The sequence below is a fragment of the Ricinus communis genome, chromosome 1, assembly GCF_019578655.1.
Source record: "Ricinus communis isolate WT05 ecotype wild-type chromosome 1, ASM1957865v1, whole genome shotgun sequence".
NCBI classification, from domain to species: domain Eukaryota; kingdom Viridiplantae; phylum Streptophyta; class Magnoliopsida; order Malpighiales; family Euphorbiaceae; genus Ricinus; species Ricinus communis.
In genome coordinates, this window is record NC_063256.1 from 1,384,932 (window position 1) to 1,407,729 (window position 22,798).

Here is a 22,798-nt window from a genome sequence, read left to right on the forward strand (position 1 = left end):
CCTTTCTTTTAGAAAACTCAACTCTCTCTTATTAATTCTACATATTGCGTGCATAGAGTCGGAGTTAGACCCAAAGTAAACCTATAAATATTAACAGTAATTCATTTGAACTCTTATAAACAGATCTGATTGGAATATTACGATATTTTTCACTTGAAATTTTAACATCCTCTTCAAACTATAGTCTGATAGTTCGGAAATGTAACCCACTAAAGCGAGTCATGACCAAATCAGCATGAATTACTGACCTAACAACTAGAGATAAATTAAATCAACCACACAATCCAAAGTAAATGCTAAGTTTTATTAGTAATTTATTTAGACCCTTTTAAATATATTAAACCAACAATTATTTTGCTAATATGGATGGTGTATTATAATTTGAATATGTATTTTTATTTAATATATTTATACGTATTATAATTGATATGGTCTAACATAAAAATTAAGTAAATAAAATTCGGATATTTATTAAATTAAATTTAAATTAGAAGTATGTAAAAGATAAAAATATAATTTAAATATTTATTAAGTCAAACTTTTAATAAAATTGTAAAAGTGGTTAAATGGTGAAAATTCCGATATTTAAATACACATTCTGTCATATGTTAATTTAAGTTAAAACTAAAAAAATTGAAACACAAATAAACAATTAAACAGAAATGATAGGATTAGTCTCTTCCAAAATTTGATAGGATTAGTAATTGGTTCATACGATAACGTTTTTGGAAGAGACACTCAATTTATTTCGCTAAATATCGTGGATGAAACGCCAACCTATAGGTCGCCTCTCCGCTTAACGCTCACGCTATTAACTCCGACTGACAATTGGACGTCACGTGGCAATATCTCAGATCGCACGTGACTCATACCTATAAATATGAAGGCCTAGACACTGTCTGTGATTGTGCTACAGAGCTTTTTTCTTTGTAATAATAGCGACGACCTTTCTCAGAGATTGATCATTGGTTTTGAAGATTTCAGTTGCTTTTGTCTTCATTCGAGGCACATTCAGGTTCGCTTCTTAATCGCGTGCGTCTCTGCATTTGACTATTATCTCCATTTTTTTCTCGGGTTTGTTTCTTTATCATCAACCGCCGCAAATGGATCTTCAAGAAGTTATAATTTCGATGGAGTCGGTTACCGTGGCGATGATGATATCGATCAAATCTGGTTTACTTGCTCGTCCTTGGCAGATTTTTAGGGTTTCGTTTTTAGGTTTAATTGGATTTCATTACTCTTGTTTATTTTTAGCTACAGGTTCGGTTTAGGGTTAGGCATGCCGAACTGGTAGTTTATTTTCCTTTTCTATTATGGCAAGTTGATGGACTGTGGAATCAAGAAAAAATTAGGGTTTTATCGTCAACTGGTATGGTGTGCTTTTTAGGGTTTTCCCGTTGCTGGATGGATCTCTCTTTGGGGTTTGACACGTGGATAATCAAAAGATCTCTGGAATTCTAAGAATCTTTATTCAATGGTTTAGTGGTTTTGGCCTTTGTTTATGGCGTTGGCCAAAATATAATGGTATAACATCGGATGGTTTGCTCATCCTCGTGTTTTTGTGTTTTATAGTATGGATGCTCAGATCACAACCAGGACCAATCATAGAGTATTTGGACAGAGACCAGCAACCAGCAGAAACAGTGTTTGTCGATTCTGGAAGGCAGGCAAGTGCAATAGAAATCCCTGTAGGTTTTTGCACAGGGACTTGCTGCCTGCTAATAATAATGTCTACTTGAGAACACCTAAGCAATCCAATACTTCATTGGATGAACAGCAAAGGAGGCCTGTTAACAACGTTCCCAAGAGTTCACTGGCTTTGTGCAATGGACTTGAAAACCAATGTACCCAGAAAATCCCTAATCACGTTAATCATACTGATGTACCTAAGACCTGTTCCAAAAGGAAGACTTATTTGGTTTCAACTACCGAAGATGACGGTACAGAAGATAGAAAAATTAAGAAGCCATCAAAAGCTCAGAAGATCTCTATTCCTGCCACTGAGGATGTACCTATGAAGCACCCTGAAACCAAGACTTCTTTGGATTCAACTACTGAAGGTAATGAGGATAAAAGGATTTCTTCAGTTACAATTATTGAAGGTGATGCATCAGAAAAGAACGATACTTCCTTGGTCTCAGATACTAAAGGTGATGCTGCTGAAGATAAAGAGACTTGTTTGGTTTCTACCACTGAAGGTGCTGCTCTAGAAGATAAATCTGAGGTGGGCATAAGGAGGCCTTGTATGGACTGGATGTGTGGCACTTGTGTGAAAGGCGACGAGTGCCAGTTTTTACATAAGTGGTACTTTGGTGATTGGTTTTCAATGCTGGCAAGGCTCGGGGAGCACGACCAGGTATGTTTATTTTTTCTTTCAAATGTTCTATTCATGCATTGATGTTGGCCCTATTTGTATTCGCTTTTGCTAGTAGGTGCAGACAGAGTTATGTGTTCAATATCTTCTATTATTATCCTGAGTAAAAATGAATTGTCCATCACACATGTCTCTGAATAATTTTTCTTGGTTGAAGTAAATTCTTTTCCTATTTAAAATGGAAATAAAGGCTGAATTTCACCGATGGAATTTTCTATGCCAGGCGGTCTCTGGCATTACACTTCCTCCAAGGTGTGACAAGCTCTTCTCAGCCAGCAGTGATGGTACTGTACATGTTTGGGATTGCCATACTGGCGAGACTACAAGGGTGATAAGTCTCGGTGATGAGATTGGGTCATTAATCAGTGAAGGCCCATGGACTTTTATTGGTTTGCCAAATGTCATTAAGGTTAGCTCACACATCATATGATGTCCAAACTTTCATCTACTGGGGTTAGTTAGTGCTGTGACCTAAGTGGAATTCTTTTATGTGTTCTTGCAGGCATGGAATTTACAATCAGGGACTGACTTGAGTCTTGATGCACATGGCCCATTTGGGCAAGTGTATGCTATGGCTGTTACTGAAGATACTCTTTTTGCTGGGGCACAGGTAATTTATGTTATTGCAATTTAACAAATATAAAAAATTTGCATAGGAACTAGGAAATATTTTTATTCATTTATTTTATTAGTCAATAGTGATGATCTGGAAGGTTTAAGCTGATGAGTTGTTTTTTTCCTGTACATTATTTGCCTTCATAGTAAAGTATAGTACTCTTTTGGAGTATGTTTTTATGGTCATATATTATTCAAATCCTTATGTTTTTCGAAATGCAGGACGGTTCCATTTTGGTTTGGAGAGGCAGCACCGAGAGTCCAATGCCTTTTCAATTGGCTACATCTTTGAATGCTCATACTGGTGCTGTGATATGTTTAATCGTTGGAAATGGAGAAAAGAGGCTATATTCTGGTTCGACAGACGGTACAATCAGGGTAAGCCATGAATTATAGTTTTTGTTTGCTATTTTATCCTTTTCATTGCAACTTTGCATACAAGAGAGCTTTGATTGCTGGCCGTTGATGATATTTGATCTCAGCGTTTTATGTATTTTCTTTTCTTTTCTTTTCTTGGGATATGCTTGAAACTGTAAGCTTTGGATATTCACTGGGATATTCCTCTTCCTACCAACTCTCTAATTCTTCTTTCCATTTACTTTCAGGCATGGGATGTTGATACTTTACAGTGTGTCCATACATTGAATGAGCATGCTGATGCTGTGACATCTCTTATTTGCTGGGATAATTATCTTCTATCTTGTTCATTGGATCGGACAATAAAAGTTTGGGCTTGTACTGCTGAGGGCAACTTGGAAGTGATCTATACACATAATCTGGAACATGTAAGTTATTTAATTGACCTTTTTATATGCTTTCAGAAAAAGTAAAAGCAAATGGATTTGCTTCTTTGGTGAATTAATGAAGTCATATTGATGGTGAAATGTTGAATTGTTGCAGGGTGCTGTTACACTTTGTGGGCTATCCGACTTAGAAGCCAAACCAGTTTTATGCTGTTCTTGTAATGACAATTCTGTTTGCTTATTTGACTTGCCATCGTAAGTACTCTTCATAACCGGTAAATGAAAGGCTATTGTGCTTTTTGGCAGCTTGTCTCATAAGATATTCTTGTTCAGATTCAGTGAAAGGGGCAGGATTTTCTCAAAGCAAGAAGTGAGGACAATTCAGACAGGCCCCAATGGTCTATTTTTCACTGGCGATGAAGCAGGACTGGTGACTGTATGGAGACTAACAGAATCATATGGGAGTTTTCCATAGGATCTGCAAGTTTTGGCGACTCTTCTTTTAGTTTGTATGTTGAGGAAGGGATACAAAATGGTTGTCCCTTGCTGCATTAGTTTACATCTAGACCCCATAATTTTTGCTGGGGTTCTATGTAATCTTGTTACGATTGTTGACTAGAAAACATTGCTATTTAAATCCTTATGATCAATGAGATTGACTTCATTCCAGTTTTGCCATGGGAAGCATGTTCATGTAAAACAGCAGACTGTTTAGCTTAACTTTTTTTTTTTTTTTTTTATGAGAAATTGTGTTTTGAAGTTGAATCCATTTAATTATTATTATGAAGATTAAAGATGCTGAGTTGAGATGGTAAGAGAAGAAAGCAGTTCAGTGCGGTGGAATGACAATCAAGTGTAAAATCCTCATTATTGTTGAATAGTGATAGAGAGAGATTTAAAGTAAAAATATACTAATTGTTAATTAAAATTATATTAAGAAAATCATATATAAACACGAGTGTGAGGCATCTGGAACTTTTAACTTCTTATCTTTTCCTTGAACAATGATCCCTCCACGCCGCTATTTTGCTGTCGTCTTTTCTTCAACTCCGTGCTGATTACAGTCTCCCCTCTTGGCTTGGCTAAGCTCTGAAGAAAAGTAAATGGCATCAACCGATTCGCAAGAATCATTTCCAAAAGTACTACTCTTCATTAAACCACCAGCTTTCACCGTCATCGGAGAAGAATCCTTCACTTCTACTAAATTCCGTTACTTAAAAGCATACGAGTCACCTCTCCCTCTCCATCAATTTTTGGCCCAACATGCTCAGTCCGTACAAGCCATCCTTTCCTCCGGTGGTGCTCCCGTCACCGCCGACATCCTTCGCTTCCTTCCATCTGTCCGCGTAATAGTCACCACCAGTGCGGGCCTCAACCAGATTGACCTCCCTGAATGCCGCCGCCGTGGAATCTCAATCGCCAATGCCGGCGACGTGTACTCTGCTGATGTGGCTGATCTCGCAATTGGTTTGTTAATCGATGTTCTGAGAAACATTTCGGCTAGTGATCGCTATGTTAAACAAGGGCTTTGGTCTTCCAAAGGAGACTATCCTCTTGGCTTTAAGGTCGAAACCTTTGCTCCAACTTAATAGCTGTAATTTTTTGATTTTACAAAAGCAACTAAATTTCTCTATAATTCTTCGGGTTTTCCTTTAAATCCAATTAATTGTACTGAAAGATAAACTTGTTATACATTTTTTGCAAACTAGGATTGAATTATCTGATAAAAATGTAATCTTGCTAATTGGTGATTCCAGTTGAGTGGCAAGCGGATTGGGATTGTTGGATTAGGAAGTATTGGATATGAAGTTGCTAAAAGGCTTGATGCCTTTGGTTGCTATATATCTTACAACTCCAGGAAGCAAAAATTTTATGTATCGTACCCTTTCTATCCAAATGTTTGTGAACTTGCAGCCAACTGTGATGCCCTCGTCATCTGTTGCGGCTTGACAGACCAAACTTTCCACATGATTAATGAGCAAGTCTTTTCAGCATTGGGGAAGAATGGAGTCGTTGTTAATATTGGGCGTGGGCCTATTATCGATGAAAAGGAATTGATTAGGTGTTTGGTAGAAGGAGAGATTGCAGGTGCTGGATTGGATGTGTTCGAGAATGAGCCTAATATTCCTCAGGAGTTTGTTTCCATGAATAATGTTGTCTTGTCACCGCATTGTGCTGTCTTTACTCCAGAATCTATGAAGGACTTGAGTGAACTTGTGGTGGGGAATCTGGAAGCTTTCTTCGCGAACAAACCATTACTTTCTGAATATTTGGACGAGTGAATTCACAGGTTAGTTTCTTAAATTAGTCACCGCTCGGTCAGCAAACAAATGCGTGTTGTCTCTTGTAAAAATGACTGCTTTCTTTTTCTGAAAGAAGTTATCATATATTTATTCTGCTTTAAGCTAATAACAACATCAATTCTCTCTTAAAATTTCATATGGATATTAGAAACTACTTGAGCAATCCAGGTTAATAAAGTTTATGCGACTCCTCTTTAGTTATTTCCATAGTCACAGACTTCTTTTCCACGTGATACCAACAAGCAATGTGCTTATGAAGTCGAATAAAATTTGCTATAACAAATTTCTTGGTAGTTTGATGTGTATGCTGAATGTTAATAATTCTTTTTAGTAATTGCTGTGTAAGTTTTATGCATGCAGGATACGTAAGAGTGATGTAGTAAAGATGAAGAACTGTATTGTCACAGTTACGAACATAAATTACAAGTGGGACATCAGAATCACCATTAACAACAATTCGATTGTTATAGTGGGTTGGGATTTTTAATGTACGTAATTTAGCAATGATTCCTTATGTGCTAATGGCACATGAGTGCCTAGAAAATCTGAGTGCAGAGAAATGTATATACAGGTATGGTTAAACATGTCTGGTCAATGGTTCATTGTCGGCCTTCAGATGACTATGTTTTTATTCCAGTAATTTTCTCCTATAACATCCTTGATCTGCTATGTCAATCAGATATGAAAAATCATCTTATTTACCATGACGTAGAAAATGGACGATGCAGTCACTTTTTCATAGTATTGAGCTTGCTTTGGATTCGTATTTTTCTTATGTTAAGAAAGTGATAGAAGGGTAGTTTTATTCAAAAGAAAAAAAAAAGAAAAAGATAGAAGGATAGTTTTGTGCCTTCTGCTGAGTGAGAAAAGCCGAATACAGGATTAGGAATATTTGATCTTCCATTTTTACTCAAGAAGACAAGACTTAGATAATGGCCCTCAATGAGCTCTAAATTTAAAAATCTTGGAAGGTAAGTAGCATAATGAACAATATCTTTATTACCCGTATAATTACTGATGTCACCGTAAGTGAGAGGCAATAAGAGACTTTATTTTTAGTAGGAGCTCAAAGGATTAGTGTTTACAGGTTGTAAAAGCATTAGTCTGTTATAGGTGTCTTAGGGGGATATTTATAGGTGATGCGTTGGTTACATGCATGTCTGGTAGTGGTCCTAAGAACAAGGAGAAACATGAGTGCCGATTTTCTAGGGAAAATGCCTGTATGGTTGAGGAGTTAGTGGGTCACCTAGCGATGTGTTTACCGGGTGAGTTCCGAGTCTCTGGGTGGAGGCTAGTTCTCAACTAGCTTCGGGATTTGACTCTAGGCGAGTCTCCATCAATTACATTATTACCTTTTTCTTTCTTAAGTTCTGCATCTGTCAAACTCTTAGGCCCTTGAAATAGAATCACTCGAGGAAGGCCAATTAATTTATTTGTTAAGATCAGCCTGCTAGCTATCTTATTCTGAGACCGGGGCAGTCCTATGATAATTAACTAATAATTCCTCATCAGATCAGTCCAACTTTGGCTAAAAAGTTGTTTAGTGTTATTGTAGCTTGCATGTGATAGACACCTGAGCTAGCAAATTCTACTATTACCAAAGGCATGACCGATAAGTGAAAAGACTCTTGATAACCTGCTTGTCTTTCAAACTTTAACATCTAACTCTAACAATGGCACACCATCGTCAAAATAGCCTTGATTATCACCAACCATAAAAATTCTGCTTCTGCAGGTCCTAATCTTTGAAGTTTGAACCACCACCAGTCTTCATATTCCATCAATATCAAGTATCCCAAAAGCAATGGTTCTTGAAAGCATGGGAGTCTCCTCTTTCTTTTCACCAGTTCTTGACCGCTCATGTATATTATATCCAAGCTATGCTCTCTTCAGGCTCTGTGTGTCATTGTCATCTCCAGCTGTGGTCTCAACCACATTGACATGCAAGTGTCCGCGACAAGGGATTGCCATATCCAATGCTGGAACCACTTGTTCTGAAGATGTTGCAGATATAGCTGTAAGTTTATTAATTGATCCATCGGGAAAGATTTCTGCCGCCGATTGGTATGCGATGCAAGGATCCATGGACTACCAGGTCCTAAGGTCAGAATTTCACTCCTTAGTATTCCTTTTTATAAAAGAGCTAGCCTAATGTTTTCTAAGGAGCTCACTGCATTAGACAGCTTTGTGTGAACTTGTCATAGGCAATTTGGAAGCTTTTTTTTTTTTTTTTTTTGTTTTCTTTTTGTTTTGTTAACCTCTACTAACCCTGTTATAGATGATTAAACAGGATACAGCTCATTATCAAGTAGTCAAGCACAGTGGAGTTTATTTGAATCCTCGAGTGATCTTCAGAGGAGTGAGTGTCAAGCTCTGTAGCTTAGGATTGTGAGTGTGCTTCTTCTGTTGTGAAAATACTATAGGATAGGCTTGTATGCCTAAACTCGGTGCGTCTAGGACCAATTTTTACTCGAGTTGACTAAACTTGGTAATGGCAACCCTCAATGGCACTGTTTGCTAAAATTCTTGGAAAATAAGTAGCATAATAAATGGATTCTTGATACCCATTGAAATATGTTATCGCCATCTTATCGATCAAGGATAATCAAATTAATTTATTTGTCAGGCAATAATCCCAGTGTGATATAGGAATGAAAGGACAGGACTGGTGTTGATTAAAGTAATTCAGAAAAACTGAATCAAATAGGAAAGCCGACTTGAGATCGATTCCGAACCTCTCTGGTTAGTTAACCGAATTCTTTCTTCAGATTTTTATTATTAATCAGTGGTTAACCTATCAATTTAATGGGTTTGTGTGGATTATATATTTTTCAGAATTTTATCTTTTGTTTATTTTTTTAAAGATTTTTCAATTAACCCGTCATTATTGATTGATTTCTTTTGCTAAGCAAATTTGGTAGCTTTATATATTTTTTTGTTACGGAGCCGATTGGATTGTGAGATTTTGAATTTAACGTAAATCTATTATCTCTAAGTGAAAAAATAGTTTAAATCTATAAAAAAAAATTTTAAAAAATTCACTCTTCAATAAATTATATATCTCAAAAGTTATTTTCAACTGTAGATAATAATCTATTATTTTTATATTTAATTCAAATAATAAAACTTTTAAAATTGATGTAGCACTAAAAAATTTGGACAAGCTGGTTTGAAATGGGGCTTTATTGATAAACTCCATGGCCATAACTGCAGACGCGATTCTTGTTCACTATTTCTCAGCGGCTAGGTCTTATAATGGCAAATCATCCTCAAAATTATCAACAACCACAAAGCCTTCTTCCAGAGGTTCTAGTCCTTGAAAGATCACCAGTTTTCAAATTCCACGAACATCGACTGTCCCAAAAGTTCCATTTCTTGAAAGCATGGGAGTCGCAACTTCCTCTCCACCAATTCTTGGCCGCTCATGCTTACTCAGTCCAAGTTCTGCTCTCCTCAGGAAGAGATCCAGTCACCGCTAATAATATTCGGCTGCTCCCATCGCTGCGGCTCATCGTCACCACAAGCGCAGGTCTCAACCACATAGACTTGCAAGAGTGTCGGCGACAAGGGATTGCCATAGCAACTGCTGGAAGCTTGTATTCTGAAGATGTTGCAGATTTAACAGTAGGACTTTTTATTGATGTATTGAGAAAGATTTCTGCTTCCGATCAGTATGTTAGACAAGGGTCATGGCCTACCAAAGGAGACTTTCCTCTTGGCTTTAAGGTCTCTCTTTCCATTCTCTTTTTTATTTTTATTTTTGGGTTCACTTGATTGCTTCTTGATGTACTAACAATTATTAATTTCAGTTGAGAGGAAGACAAGTTGGGATTGTTGGACTGGGAAGCATTGGCTTGGAGGTTGCAAAAAGGGTAGAAGCATTTGGTTGCAAAATTATGTATAATTCAAGAAACAAGAAACCATCTGTACCCTATCCATACTATTCAAATGTCTGTGAACTAGCAGCTAATTGTGATGTTCTCATAATTTGCTGCGGATTAACAGACCAAACCCGCCACATGATCAACAAAGAAGTCTTTGAAGCACTGGGGAAGGAAGGAGTGATTGTTAATGTTGGGCGTGGGGTTATTATAGATGAGCAAGAAATGGTGCAACGTTTAGTGCAAGGAGAGATTGCAGGTGCTGGGTTGGATGTTTTTGAGAATGAGCCTCATGTTCCTAAGGAGCTCACTGTATTGAACAATGTTGTTCTGTCTCCACATAGAGCTGTCCATACCACGGAAAACTTGGTTGCTTTATGTGAACTTGTCATAGGGAACTTGGAAGCGTTCTTTTCCAACAAACCTCTTCTGACTCCAATAATTGCTATAGATGATTGAATATGATTCTGTATTAGATTTTAATTTTAATGTATGATGTTTATGAATTGCGATGATCGTTGAGAAGTTGTTGGTGTTGAATATTTGTTGCTGAAATTAATTAGTGGCTGCTAGCCAACTGTAGATGAGAAAGAAAATAGAACAAATGGGTCCTATTGAAATTGGTCATTGCCAACTGTAGAAGGGAAAAAGAAAATAGAACAAATGGATCCTACTGAAATTGGCCATTGCAATCATTCTCCACCATATGGAATTAAATACCGAAGTTGTTATCTTTTTGGGATGACTCGAAGTTCATATCTTTGAACAGGAAGATCGCTAAAGGTCCTTGCGTGTAGATTTTAGCTTCGATTTCATTTTCAAAATGGGGAATAATCAAGAACACAATCATAATCACCATTCGAATCTTAAAGCCGCCACCAGTTATGACCGTTCTTGGAGAGCATCAATTTAATCGAACAAACTCAAGTTCTTGAAAGCATGGGAATCGGGTTAAATGTCCTGTTGGTATCAAACCTTAGTCACTTATATCCAATTGGTACCAAACCTTCAATTTGTTTCTTTTTGGTACTACTATTATTTTTGTATCTTTTGCCAGTACCAATGAGGAATCCGACACTTATTTGCTGATGTGGCTGCAAGATTTATGAAGGATAACACACTACTTGCCACATCTGTTGCTGACTCAACAAACAGTTATCCAGGCCAACAATTAACAACATCTCAACCCCAAATAAATAACCCTAAATCAGGAAAATTTCCAATTTATGAAACCTAGTTTTAATTATTTCGATCGATTTACTTTCTCTAATAATCGATTTTGTAGCTTCCTTGTTCTTTATCTTGTCGAATAAATGGTTCAAGAAACAACAGAAAGTGTGTTTAGTGTTGGAGTTAAGCCACTGATCTATATGTGCATGTAGAATGGCAAGTAAAGCTTTGCCAAAAACAACTGAAAGTGAAGCTTCGTCTCTCGAACTGGAAGGAGACCTGGGCGCAAGTTTTGAGGATGCTCTCTAGGTTTACATTGATATGTTTTTAGTTGTAATGAAGGTTTCTTCTTGTACAGGTTCTTCATCTGTCATTTTATTAAGATAAGAATGGATATTGGTGAATCTGACTTTACAACTGAGCTGCTGAATGAGTACAAGAATGGATTAGTTTGCTAAATTCAAAACTGTAGAAAATGAAAGAAGAAAGAAGGAGCATGAAGTGCAGAATGAACCTGTCTAAGCTTGGTTGTTATGGTGTGGCTATGATTGTTATTTAGAAGATATACTTTTGTTAGCATAACTTAAAGATGTACTTTGGATACAGTAGTATTTACAACTACTGTTACTTATGTAATTTAATGATGAATGAATGAAATGATAAATAAGTATTTGGTTTTTACAGTAGTTGATTACTATTGCTTCATTTGAATGTTACTATTATGATAAATATGCACAGACATGTTATATAGAGCAACCCCGGTAACAGACAAATTGAGTGACAATGTAATAAATAAGTAAGGCTGTTGATTAATTTAAATAATGAAATCTTTAAACAAAAACTGAATGGATGTGGAAATTCCATCCACATGAACCCTACACCCAAAGCTGTCAAAAGCCATTACAAAAAATATGGATGTGGAAATTCTGTCAAACGACCACATGTTAGGTCCACACATATATTAACATATTAACAACACAACAACCAAAATAAACATTATTTTTTAGGGTTTCCAAATCTAATTCCTTTGTTCTTTGCATTTCCTGGAGGCACCCAAGCTCTTTTCTTTGTTGAAACACTTCCATCAATCTTTTATTTTTCTTTGTCTGATTTTATTATTGTGCTAACTCTTTTAGCCCCAACATCTTTGCTCAACAACCTTGGAGGTTTGAAAGTCTTTTTTCCCTTAGCTTCAGTTCCTCCTTTATGTGTTTGTGAAAGTCTTCCAATGCCCAGATCTGGTGGCAGCTCACTCAATAAATCATTAATGCTTTTACTCTTCTTGCTCGTAGCTTTTGAAGGTGATGTAGTAGAGTGTAAATGTGCTTTCCATTGTGAAGCATAATCACCACAATCAACTAAATGAGCTGGTATGCCAAGCTGAACTGTAGGTTTTTCTACTTCTTTTGTTGATGGTGTTACATTGAATAACTGTATAATAAAGTCTCAAGTTAGCATACAGTTGACATTACTGAATAAATATTAGATGTGACATATTAGTTACCTGTGACAATAGTATTAGTGGTGATAAATTGTTAAATATTGAAGCTGTTCCTAAAGGAGCTGTGCCTGTAGGAGCTACATGATCAGGTTGGTCATCTTCATGTGTTTGAACATTCTGTGCAGTATTTTCAGCATTTGATTCCTTTTTCTTTTGTTGTTTCTTTGTCTTCCTCATCACCTAGTATAAGAAAGAAAGAAATTGAAGGGTTAATACAAATTGGATGTACCAACTGGATATAAGTGACCAATGTTTTATACCAATTTGATATAAGTAACCAATGTTTGGTACCAATTGGATATAAGTGGAGGCATAATTAAATGAGAGGAATGACATACTTATATGCAGTTTTTTCCTCCTCTGTTGCCTTGTAGAAGCACCAGTACCAGCACCATGAAACCTCTTGTTATGGCCCTTACCACCACAAACTATGCATGTCATCACAGAGCCCTTCTTGGTGACCTTGCCATTTCTTATCAGACCCTTCATCTCTTCTTCCTCTAACCTTCTCTTTTTAGCAGGTTTGCCTTTTCTAGGTTTGATTGGTTTGGGGGGGTAAGACTGGTGGGGCAGTTACTTTGGGCCAAAATTCTTTATTGGTGGTTGGTTTAATCAAATGGCTGTAGTATTTTAGGTATGTTTCAACCTTGTAGAAGTCATGTATATAATATTCAGAGTTCTCATTGTTATACCAAATTGCACATACAGCATGACAACAAGGTATTCCAGTTAGATCCCACCTCTTACATGTGCATGTCATTTCTTGTTTGTCAACTACAAACTGTCCCCCTGGGCCAACCACTTGAAATCTCTCACCTCCAGACCACTCTGTTGTAAACATCTAGCAAAATTCTTTGGACTTTTCTAGTTTTTTCAAGATCTTAGGGCAGTAAGCAGATGCCACTCTTTTTATAGCATCCATGTTCTTATGTATCCTCTTCATTAATTTTGTTCTTATAACCTCATTCATAGCTATCACACCCTTGCTTTTAGCATTTAAGATAAAATTGTTAAAACACTCACATAAGTTGTTTAACAACATGTCACACTTAGCATCATTCCTAAAATGAGATCTAGACTAGTGATGAGGGGGGGATGCTATTCATGTAGTTATGTCCTTGATATAATGTTGATGCAAACTTCTCAATTATCATTTGAAATATCTGGACATAACTTGCCCTAACAACACCCCACAAAAGTTCTTTTAACCCTAGACTATTAAATTTCTTTCTAAAATTATTATGCACATGTCTAACACAAAACCTATGTTTAGAATGAGGGAATAGTTCTTCAATGGCAGGAATAAGACCCTATTCCAAAAGAACAACACACAATTAATACCATTATGCTAAAATATATGAAGGAATAGAAAAGGAATTTGTGAAGAGTATTTACATTCTGCTTGTCAGTCATAAACACCCAATGATAACTGTTTGTTATCCCCAAATCTTCAGCCAGCAGCTCCAAAAACTATTTCCAGTTCTCCTTGTTTTCTTTTTGCATAACACACCATGCCACTGGATAGATGCAGTCATTTGCATCTAAACCAACAGCTGTGAGAAGCTGTCCTCCAAATACTCCTTTCAGCCAACACCCATCCAAAGATATGAAAGGCCTATAAGACTTAAATCCTTCCCTCAATGCAGCAAAGCACACATACATACTGTTAAAAACACCTTCATTCAAATAAAAAACTATTATGCTTCCTGAATTACTTCTCAAGAGTTCTAACTTGTAATCATGAAGGCTAGAAAGCTGTTCTATCTCATCACCATTAATAAATCTCAAAGCAGCATTTCTTTCTCTCTATGCTTTCAGTCTGGACACTTCAACACCACAATCTTCTTTCACAGCTTGTATGATCCCTTGAATTGCCCAACTGGAATCAGCTCTAAACCTTTCAACATAATATTGAGCTATCCAATTGGCATTAATATGCTTATTGTATGCCTCTCTTGAATAGTTATGAGTGAAATTGGCTGACTTGATCTGCACTGTTTGTTTGTCTGAGTTCAGCAGGTAAGCCCAAATGAAAAACTAGCATCTTTTTTTGCATTTAGCCTTGAATTTCTACCTTGTATTTAGCCCAAATATAACCCGGTTTCTACTTTTGATTAATAAGCTCTTAACAACATCCTTGAATTGTTTGAAGGAACTGAAGAGCATTCCAATCTTGAAGCTGAGATTTGTCATGTCAGTCTCCTCATTAAACACAGGTCATCTCTACTTCCTTGAATCTGCATCACTGTCTTCAGATGAGGAGCATGACAACAGCTCATCTGATGGACCATATACTGTGGCATCTGTTTCTTCAGACAACTCCTCAGCAGGTTGCCTAGCACTTCTAAAACCATAAGGTATGTCCCTCTCAAGCTCCTTATCAACAAACTCATCAAACATGACATCATCATCAGCATCTTCATTCCTTAGGTCATAATCAGAGTCCACAAACTCATTGTCCTTTGAATCTCCATCACTATTCTCACTATCCTTACAGCTGTCATCATCCATATTTTTCACAGCCTCATCCAATATATGCATTAATTTAGAACCCTCCACAGCCATTTCCATTTCTAAGGCATCCCTATCAGTTTCAAGGCTTCTCAACCCATCACTCATACTCTTTGTAGGATCCTTCCAAATAATAAGCTTTCTTTCAGGATTCAATCCTAGTTCTCTAGCCATTGAATCTATTTCTATCCTAGAGATCTTATCTGAACTACAAAAATCCACAGCTCTAATATCCCATAGCTTAGGTTGACCTCTACCATTAACTCCATAATCATTGCCAATACAAACTGAAGTAGTCGGAATTAGGCGCTGCAAAATAAATTAATTAAACAAATATGAAACAACCACACACAAGCAGTATTAATAAACAAACATCATCAACATTCAACTAATAAAAAAGAATTAGGGAAAACCTAGCCCTCTGCATTGTTAACTTCCAAAGAAATGCAGCATGCATTACGCATTGAAAGATGCAAAATAACTTTCAATAACAATAGAATAACTAGCGGCGCGCTTGTACTTACCGTATAGTGGTGGGTCTTTGGCTTTCTCCCTTGCTCGCCAGTCGAGTGTCATTGTTCCACGATGTCCCAATGTGCAGGTACGAAGCAGAAGGTCAGAGACAATAAACAAAAGATTCAGAGAGTGTTGACAATGAAGGTGGAATTCGAGCGGTTTACGTTGATTTTTTAGGTTTGGTATCAACGGTTACTTTTGGGTTAGATTAGAGGATGAAAACAATTTGATCACGATGTATTTTAATTTATAGCTCAAATTAAAGATATTTAGTTAATTGCTGACTAGGATAAAGTGAAGGAGTCAGTAACATATGTGGCAAGTGGTGTGTTATTTTTCGTAAATCCGGCAGCCACATCAGCAAATAAGTGCCGAATTTCTTATTAGTACCGGCGGAAGATAAATAAATAATAAGAGTGATATCAAAAAAAATAAATTATAGGTTTGGTACCAATTGAAAAAAAGTTTTAAGGCTTGATGCCATGGCATTTAACCCCGCAGGAATCACCACTTCCTCTTTGCCAATTCTTGAACGAACATGCCAACTCAATACAAGCCATTCTCTGCTCCGGCTCGGCTCCAGTAACCGATGAACTACTCCAGCTGCTTCCTTCCGTGAGGCTTGTTGTCATGGCTAGTGCTGGCACCAACCATATCGACTTAATAGCTTGCCGGCATCGCGGAATTTCAGTAACTAATACTGGGGTTGTGTTTTCAGACGACGGTGCTGACACGGCTGGGGGGTTGTTGATTGATGTGTTGAGAAAGATGTCTGCCGTTGATAGGTATGTGAGGCAGGGCAATGGAATCGAGAAAGAGTACTATCCACTAGCTTCTAAGGTCATATTTACATCTCCTTTTAATCTACGACTAGTTTTCTTTTTGTATGATTTCTTTTCTATTCAAGTGAATTTCGTGAATTGCTGTAAATTTCAGCTTGGAGGTAAGCGAATTGGGATCGTTGGACTGGGAAGCATAGGCTTACAAATAGCAAAAAGATTGGAGGCTTTTGGTTGCTTTGTTTCTTACAATTCAAGAACAAAAAAGACATTTGTTTCATACCCATTTCATACCAACGTCTGTGAACTAGTAGCTAATAGTGATGCATATGTTGTGCCTTAACTGACCAAACCCGCCATATGATCAATAAGGAAGTATTGTCTGCATTGGGGAAGAAAGGAATCATTGTTAATATTGGACGTGGGGCTATAATTGATGAGAAGGAAATGGTTAGGTGTTTGATGGAGGGAGAGATTGCAGGTGCTGGATTGGATGTGTTTGAGAATGAGCCTCATGTCCCTAAAGAGCTCTTGGAAATGGATAATGTTGTTCTATCTCCGCATAGGGCTGTGTTTACACCGGAAGCTTTCATGGCTTTGTGTAAACTTGTGGTGGGGAATTTGGAAGCATATTTAACTAACAGACCCTTGCTTTCTCCAATCATGGATGATTGAAATTTATTTAACGATCTGCAAAGTGAAAGAAGGTAAGTTGGTTAATGCTATGCTCATATACATGTCATGGAAAGTTCTAGCTTGGAATCTTTCGAATTATCAATGTAAAATTAACTGATTGGTATCAAACTTTTACAAGATTCTATCAATTATTGAGATTAATTCAACTCAACATATTTAATTCTCTTTACACTGTCTTAATTTACAGTGTCAAATGGATGTACACTCCTTACATGTCTCAATGTTTTCATTATTTGATATCTATTTCTCTTTCATCCTAGTTACAGAAAGAATGCGGACAAAAAATAATTAAGACTGGGATGGTGGCTTTGGCTTTTCTCTCATCTCCATCTGAGGCTTTTTTTATTGAACTTTCTCCTACAGCTCCTTGTTCCCTTGCATCAGTCAGTATCCTCTTGTGTCCCTTTTTCTCATTTGCAAAAACGCTTAGCAAGATTAGCTAGGCACTTTCTTGCCAAAAATCATACACACGATATTGCATTTAGTATTCCACTCCATCAGTGCAAAACATGTCGCTGCCTGAGCCTCTCCAGCAGATAGACCATTCAAAGATTGACAAACAGCCCTTGCTTTTTTCATGTCTCAATGCTTCAAAATCAATCTGACATACCCTCGCAGTTCATTCTATCTGAACATGAACTGCCATGCTTCAACTGCCCAGAACTTGCAGTTACTCCCATTGACTTGGGGAGCTTTCTATCTGGAGACTTCCTAGCTGTATCAAAGGCTTCTGAGCAAGTTAGTGAAGCATGCAAGAAACTTGGGTATCTTCAGGCTTTTAATCGTGGAGTTGATTTACATTATAGCAAAAGCTCATGAGTAAATGGGCATGTTCTTTGGCATGCCACTCTCAGAGAAGCAGATAGCTTAGAGAAAGTCGGGTAAGCAGTATGGATATGCTAATAGCTTCACTGGCAGGTTTTCTTCCAGTCTTCCACGGAAAGAAACACTTTCTTTGTCTTTCTGCTCTGAGAATCAGTCCAAAATTATCCGAGCGTATTTCTTGAACATAAAGGGAGATAATTTGGAACAATTCGGGTACGCATTGAATAGCGTTTTAACATTTTCTATCATCACCTTTTTATATGCTGAAACATATGCCGTGGTCTCGGCTTTGGGAGTTACCAGCTGTTGGTATTATATCAACTTTTGAGTCTCTAGGACTGTCCTAATGAGGCCTCCAATGGTAGGAAATTGTATATCTATAATAAAGTCTGGCCGTCTCTGTTATTCAATTGTCATGAAATTAAACTCTTTAAGAAAAATGCAACAAGGATAATCATTAGCTGCAGTTTCGTTTTGCATATATAGTAATGTGTTTCAAGAATATTATAAAGCTAGCAGTCTCTCCCTTGAGATTATAAAGCAAGCTTTTGGGGACAAGTCTAGGAGTTGACCGCTCGTATTTTCACAGAATTTTTTGAAGGAAGAGATTGTTCCATGTTCAGATTAAGTTAGTAACTTCCTTGCCTAAACCCTGATTTAACTTTGAAACAGGATCTCACTGTGATCCCACATCCTTGACAATTAATCATCAAGATGATGTTGGCGGCCTCCAAGTTTTCATCCGGAAGCCTTTAGTGAACTGACAAATCCGAGTCCCATATAAAGAGTTTTTTTTTTTTTTTTCTTTTTTTTTTTTAAATTTTCGTTTTGATAATTTCAGGCTCTATCCAATGGGATTTACAATAGTTTCTCTTACAGAGCGGTGGTAAATAACAGGAGGAAGGAAATTTCTCGGTTTCTTTTATCTCCTCAGGTGGCTAAGCCACCAAACGCATTGCTTCAATCTGGAAATGCAACAAGTACTCTACTTCACATATTCAGCAATGTTAGAATTCCCCCAGAAACATTATAAGGCGCCTGACATGAAAACCCACAACTTCGACACCAAAGCAACTTAGGGTGCGACAAGTGATTGCAAAAATAAGATTAAAACCTTGCCTCTTTCCTTTTTATCGTTAAAGTCGATAAAATTATTTGAACGACAAAGAAGAGTTGTTTCTTTTTCTTGTTTCCTTTCATCTCCACCAGTCATTTTATCTTCAACAAAAGCATTTTCTCCCATTAAAACGACATTATTAAGAAATTCTTGATATATGAGCCAGACAGAGCACTTTGGATGCTGCTGCTATAAATTAGTCTTTTGTAGCAATAAAATTGGTTTAAATGCGTCATTCCCTTGATTTACGTGGATTACCATAAGTAAAATATATTTTCTAAAGTGAGCGTGCATGGATTATCACTCAATTCAGAAAGGGTCTCGATTTCGCACACAAATTTAATATCAGCAGCTCATTTTACCAACTTATAATCATTCGTTACGTGTGGGATAGAAGCCTGGAAAACTCTTAAGAATTCAACAGAGCTGAGCTGAGCACTCTTCTTGAAAGGGCTCTTTTTTCTTTGTCCCCTTTTTTGTTTCTCTACTTAAAGAGCCCCTAAAGTTTTCTACTATTACGGTTTGGTACTGCCTCAAATTCTGGGCCATCTGCTATGGACTGAACAGTTCTTGAAGCTCAGCCGATTGAAGCCCAGAAAAGATCATTTCATTCTGATTCACAACTCAGAGCCTACTGCCTGTGTAATGCATATGTACCGCAAAGAAAAATTACCCAGTCAAATATTGTTCACAATTGTTTTTAAATATATACTAGTTCTTTTATTATGTATTTCTTTTAATGATTCATTGTTTTTAGTAATATTTTATTTGCACTATGTATGTATACAATAAAAAAAATAATATTATAATTTATTTGTAGATATTAAATAGTTAATACATATTTAATTATTTAAATTAATAAAATATATATTAATTATTTAATAATTTAATGTGTAAGTAGAAAAATATACTTAATTTAGATAAAATATTTTCCAACTCTGTTTCTTATTAGAGAAGATTCTCATTATGATCAGTGCCATAGCATGATGAGGAAGAATTTTACAATCAGTATGCCTGAAACACTAAATGCTCCAATGGAGAGAAAATACATGACTGTCATATGAGGTGGAAAAAAGATTATAAAAATAACTGAGAGACAAGACAACTAAGAAGAATGAGATAAAACAAATTGAGACATAAATTTAATTAATTAATAAAGAAAGGGTCTTCTGTCAGGGAAAATAGCCGACGAAGTGTCTGAAGAGAGAAGTGAAGAAAGTAAGAATTGTGAGGAAAGAGTTAGATTAACGAACGATGAATTAATATTGCTGGAAACAGACAAAATCGTTGTGTCAACATGACAATTCTTCTTGTGTTTTTCTTTTTTCCTTAATTTGGTGTAAGAAATAGGATCTACCAGTCTATGGCGTTGAAGATATGATCTCATCAGATCAAACCATAACGGTTTTGCCTACTTGGACCAACACTCATAAGAATCAAATTTCTTTTCAATCAGTTGGAATTAATTATATATACATTTGTCGAACCCAAGATACTAGCAGAATTGGAAAATTGTAAAAATAATAATAATAATAATAATAAAAGAAGAAGCAACCCTTCACTGATTATAGGGAATCAGTGGCATACAGGTAAACTGTTCCTTCATTGTGTTTTGTCTGTTACTAATTCAAACATAAGAAACAACAAAAGATTAAATACTACTAAAATGGTAAATTATTGTCCCAACGATAGGATTATACTAATAATAACAAGTGGTATTATTTAAGATTTTGAAGTAGAGCTTTTAGATAGCGATTAGAGGGATCAAAGGGACGTTTAGTTTAATTTAAAGCAACATTGTGGAAATCGCTAACCACCTAACATCTTTGTTGTTTCTTTCGTTTTGTAGCTTCTCATATTTAATTCAACTTCATTAATTATTTTTATTTTTAATTTTTTTTAAATAGACTTGATGTCAAGACCTCATTTGTGGGTCCGTGACCGGCACTAAAGAATGGATAGGCGTAAAGCCACCGAATCCCGTAGTAAACATGATACTCACTAACTCAATTAAATCTCATCTCATTTTACTGATGCCACAATTTATTTTAACCGTTAAATTTTACATAATTAATTCGGTCTGCCAGAAGAATTATCCGAAACTACAGAAAATTACAACTGATATATATCAACTATTTCTACTGCGGAGAATCTAAGATTTTACAAATTAACATACCAAATCAATTACATCACCCGATGATGAAGGAGTCAGGTTACTTGAATAAAAGTCGCGGGAAGACTAACAGTCACAGATATGAAAAATAGTAAAAATTGAGATTGTCAATCTCGAGAGTAAGTTAAAATCATATATCCAAATATAATTGCAAACACATCAATAACACATCTATTTAATTTGAAATAAACATTAGGTCATACTTAAATAAAATAGTTTTCACACACTACGGGACGGAGTACTTCAGTAGAACCCTAATCCCAATACTAACATCTCGATCAATCTCAACACTGACATCTCGACTAATCTCAACTCTAACATCTCGACTAATCTCATTCCAACAGAATTGGTGCCCAGAGAGCGAAGCTCGACCAGGATCCTTAACTCCAGCCCGGTCACTTAATGTTCACTATCAGTCTTAGCCTTTCGGCTCTCTTATTCTAATAAGACTAGAGTCCAGAGAGCGAAGCTCGACCAGGGACCTTACCTCCAGTCTGGTCACCTAGATTTCCAAATAAGCGGGCACCCAGAGAGCAATGCTCGACCAGAGACCTTTACTCCGGCAACCACACTCTACTAAGCCTAAAGAGCGATGCTCGACCAGGGCATGTCCTAAACTTTCCTTCTAAATTTACTATTTTACCCCTTTTCCATCACTTACAGATTTATATTGGTGCACTCATCAAAATACTATGTTATACTGTCGTCCCGTCCCGAGTCAACACAAAATCGATAAATTCAGTGATGACGAACATGATATATATGAATGATAATTAAATGAATAATTTAGACTTGCAATCAATTAATCACAATAAATATTAAAAATTTGTGCATGCCACGTGCATAACAGATATATGACTTTAACTCACAGTTTTGACGACCTCCTATCTCTGCTCCGATGCCTCGGGTGGAGCGAGCCGAACAAACGGATTATCTAATCACGGAAAATAATTTATCAATAATACTGAAACAATTGATAATTAACCCTAGGTCTAGATTCTTACGTCACGACCCCACCCGTGGGCCCGTGACCGGCACTAGGGAATGGGTAGGATTAAGGCCACCGAAACCCGTAGTAAACCTGACACTCACTGATTTAAACAAATCTCATCTCAAATTAATATTATTAAAGCCACAAATTATCTTAAATGCTACATTTTACATAATTTAGTCGGTCTGCCAAAAGAACTAGGCGAGACCTCAAACTCAGAAAATTTACAACTGATACATCTACTATTACTACTGCGGAGAATCTAAGATTTACCAATTTACATACCAAATCAAATACATCACCCGATGATGAAGGAGTCGAGTTACTGAATAAGAGTCGCGAGAGGACTAACAGTCACGAATCTGAAAAACAGTAAAAATGAGACTGTCAGTCTCGAGAGTGAGCTAAAATCATATATCTAAAACAGTTTCAAACATTTCAATATCACATTCATTTAATTTTAAAAATAATTAATAAATCACGCGAACCATACGTGTCATGTTAAGACATATGTGTCATGCCATGCTTAAACAAAAATTATTCCACATGCAACGGGACGGAGTACTTCAGTATAACCCTAATCCCAACTCTAACATCTCGATT

General features: G+C 36.6%; 5 protein-coding genes and 1 pseudogene across 15 annotated transcripts; 5 read left to right on the top strand and 1 right to left on the bottom strand.

Annotated features, from left to right (window-relative positions):
• Positions 1-877: 877 nt before the first annotated feature.
• On the top strand, positions 878-4,410 carry LOC8258474 (zinc finger CCCH domain-containing protein 48). Its single transcript, XM_015729084.2, has 8 exons — positions 878-1,015; positions 1,573-2,356; positions 2,598-2,783; positions 2,877-2,984; positions 3,212-3,367; positions 3,595-3,774; positions 3,890-3,987; positions 4,066-4,410. Exons 2-8 carry the CDS (start codon positions 1,574-1,576, stop codon positions 4,205-4,207), a joined length of 1,653 nt encoding a protein of 550 aa, XP_015584570.1. The 5' UTR covers positions 878-1,015; position 1,573; the 3' UTR covers positions 4,208-4,410.
• Positions 4,411-4,551: 141 nt separating this feature from the next.
• On the top strand, positions 4,552-8,615 carry LOC8258475 (glyoxylate/hydroxypyruvate reductase HPR3). Of its 3 annotated transcripts, XR_007215016.1 has the most exons (5): positions 4,552-5,297; positions 5,490-6,022; positions 6,396-6,606; positions 7,771-8,138; positions 8,326-8,615. XR_007215016.1 is itself a non-coding variant. In XM_015729018.3 (3 exons), the coding sequence occupies exons 1-2, from the start codon at positions 4,836-4,838 to the stop codon at positions 6,012-6,014; spliced, it is 987 nt and encodes a 328-aa protein (XP_015584504.1). In that variant the 5' UTR covers positions 4,552-4,835; the 3' UTR covers positions 6,015-6,022; positions 6,396-6,742. The 3 variants fall into 3 exon arrangements, 1 of the variants encoding a protein (XP_015584504.1); XR_007215017.1 differs by lacking the exon at positions 6,396-6,606; XM_015729018.3 differs by lacking the exons at positions 7,771-8,138; positions 8,326-8,615 and having other exon boundaries at positions 6,396-6,742.
• LOC8258477 (glyoxylate/hydroxypyruvate reductase HPR3) lies at positions 8,007-10,441 on the top strand. 8 transcript variants are annotated; one of them, XM_048371596.1, is made up of 5 exons: positions 8,071-8,138; positions 8,326-8,394; positions 8,662-8,777; positions 9,249-9,761; positions 9,845-10,441. In XM_048371596.1, the coding sequence occupies exons 4-5, from the start codon at positions 9,291-9,293 to the stop codon at positions 10,373-10,375; spliced, it is 1,002 nt and encodes a 333-aa protein (XP_048227553.1). In that variant the 5' UTR covers positions 8,071-8,138; positions 8,326-8,394; positions 8,662-8,777; positions 9,249-9,290; the 3' UTR covers positions 10,376-10,441. The 8 variants fall into 8 exon arrangements, with proteins under 8 accessions (XP_048227556.1, XP_048227571.1, XP_048227553.1 ...); XM_048371609.1 differs by having other exon boundaries at positions 9,276-9,761; XM_048371594.1 differs by having other exon boundaries at positions 8,101-8,138; positions 8,326-8,423.
• Positions 10,442-11,899: 1,458 nt separating this feature from the next.
• On the bottom strand, positions 11,900-16,103 carry LOC112536713. Of its 2 annotated transcripts, XM_025159555.2 has the most exons (5): positions 15,623-16,103; positions 13,983-15,407; positions 12,930-13,897; positions 12,591-12,767; positions 11,900-12,517 (listed from the first exon to the last, which is right to left on the bottom strand). In XM_025159555.2, the coding sequence occupies exons 3-5, from the start codon at positions 13,074-13,076 to the stop codon at positions 12,179-12,181; spliced, it is 663 nt and encodes a 220-aa protein (XP_025015323.2). In that variant the 5' UTR covers positions 13,077-13,897; positions 13,983-15,407; positions 15,623-16,103; the 3' UTR covers positions 11,900-12,178. The 2 variants fall into 2 exon arrangements, with proteins under 2 accessions (XP_025015323.2, XP_048231770.1); XM_048375813.1 differs by having other exon boundaries at positions 12,930-15,407.
• On the top strand, positions 16,092-17,258 carry LOC8258478 (annotated as a pseudogene).
• Positions 17,259-17,674: 416 nt separating this feature from the next.
• Positions 17,675-18,813, top strand: LOC125369043 (gibberellin 20 oxidase 1-like). The gene is made up of 3 exons (XM_048370432.1): positions 17,675-17,878; positions 17,961-18,234; positions 18,587-18,813. The coding sequence occupies exons 1-3, from the start codon at positions 17,675-17,677 to the stop codon at positions 18,676-18,678; spliced, it is 570 nt and encodes a 189-aa protein (XP_048226389.1). The 3' UTR covers positions 18,679-18,813.
• Positions 18,814-22,798: the final 3,985 nt, after the last annotated feature.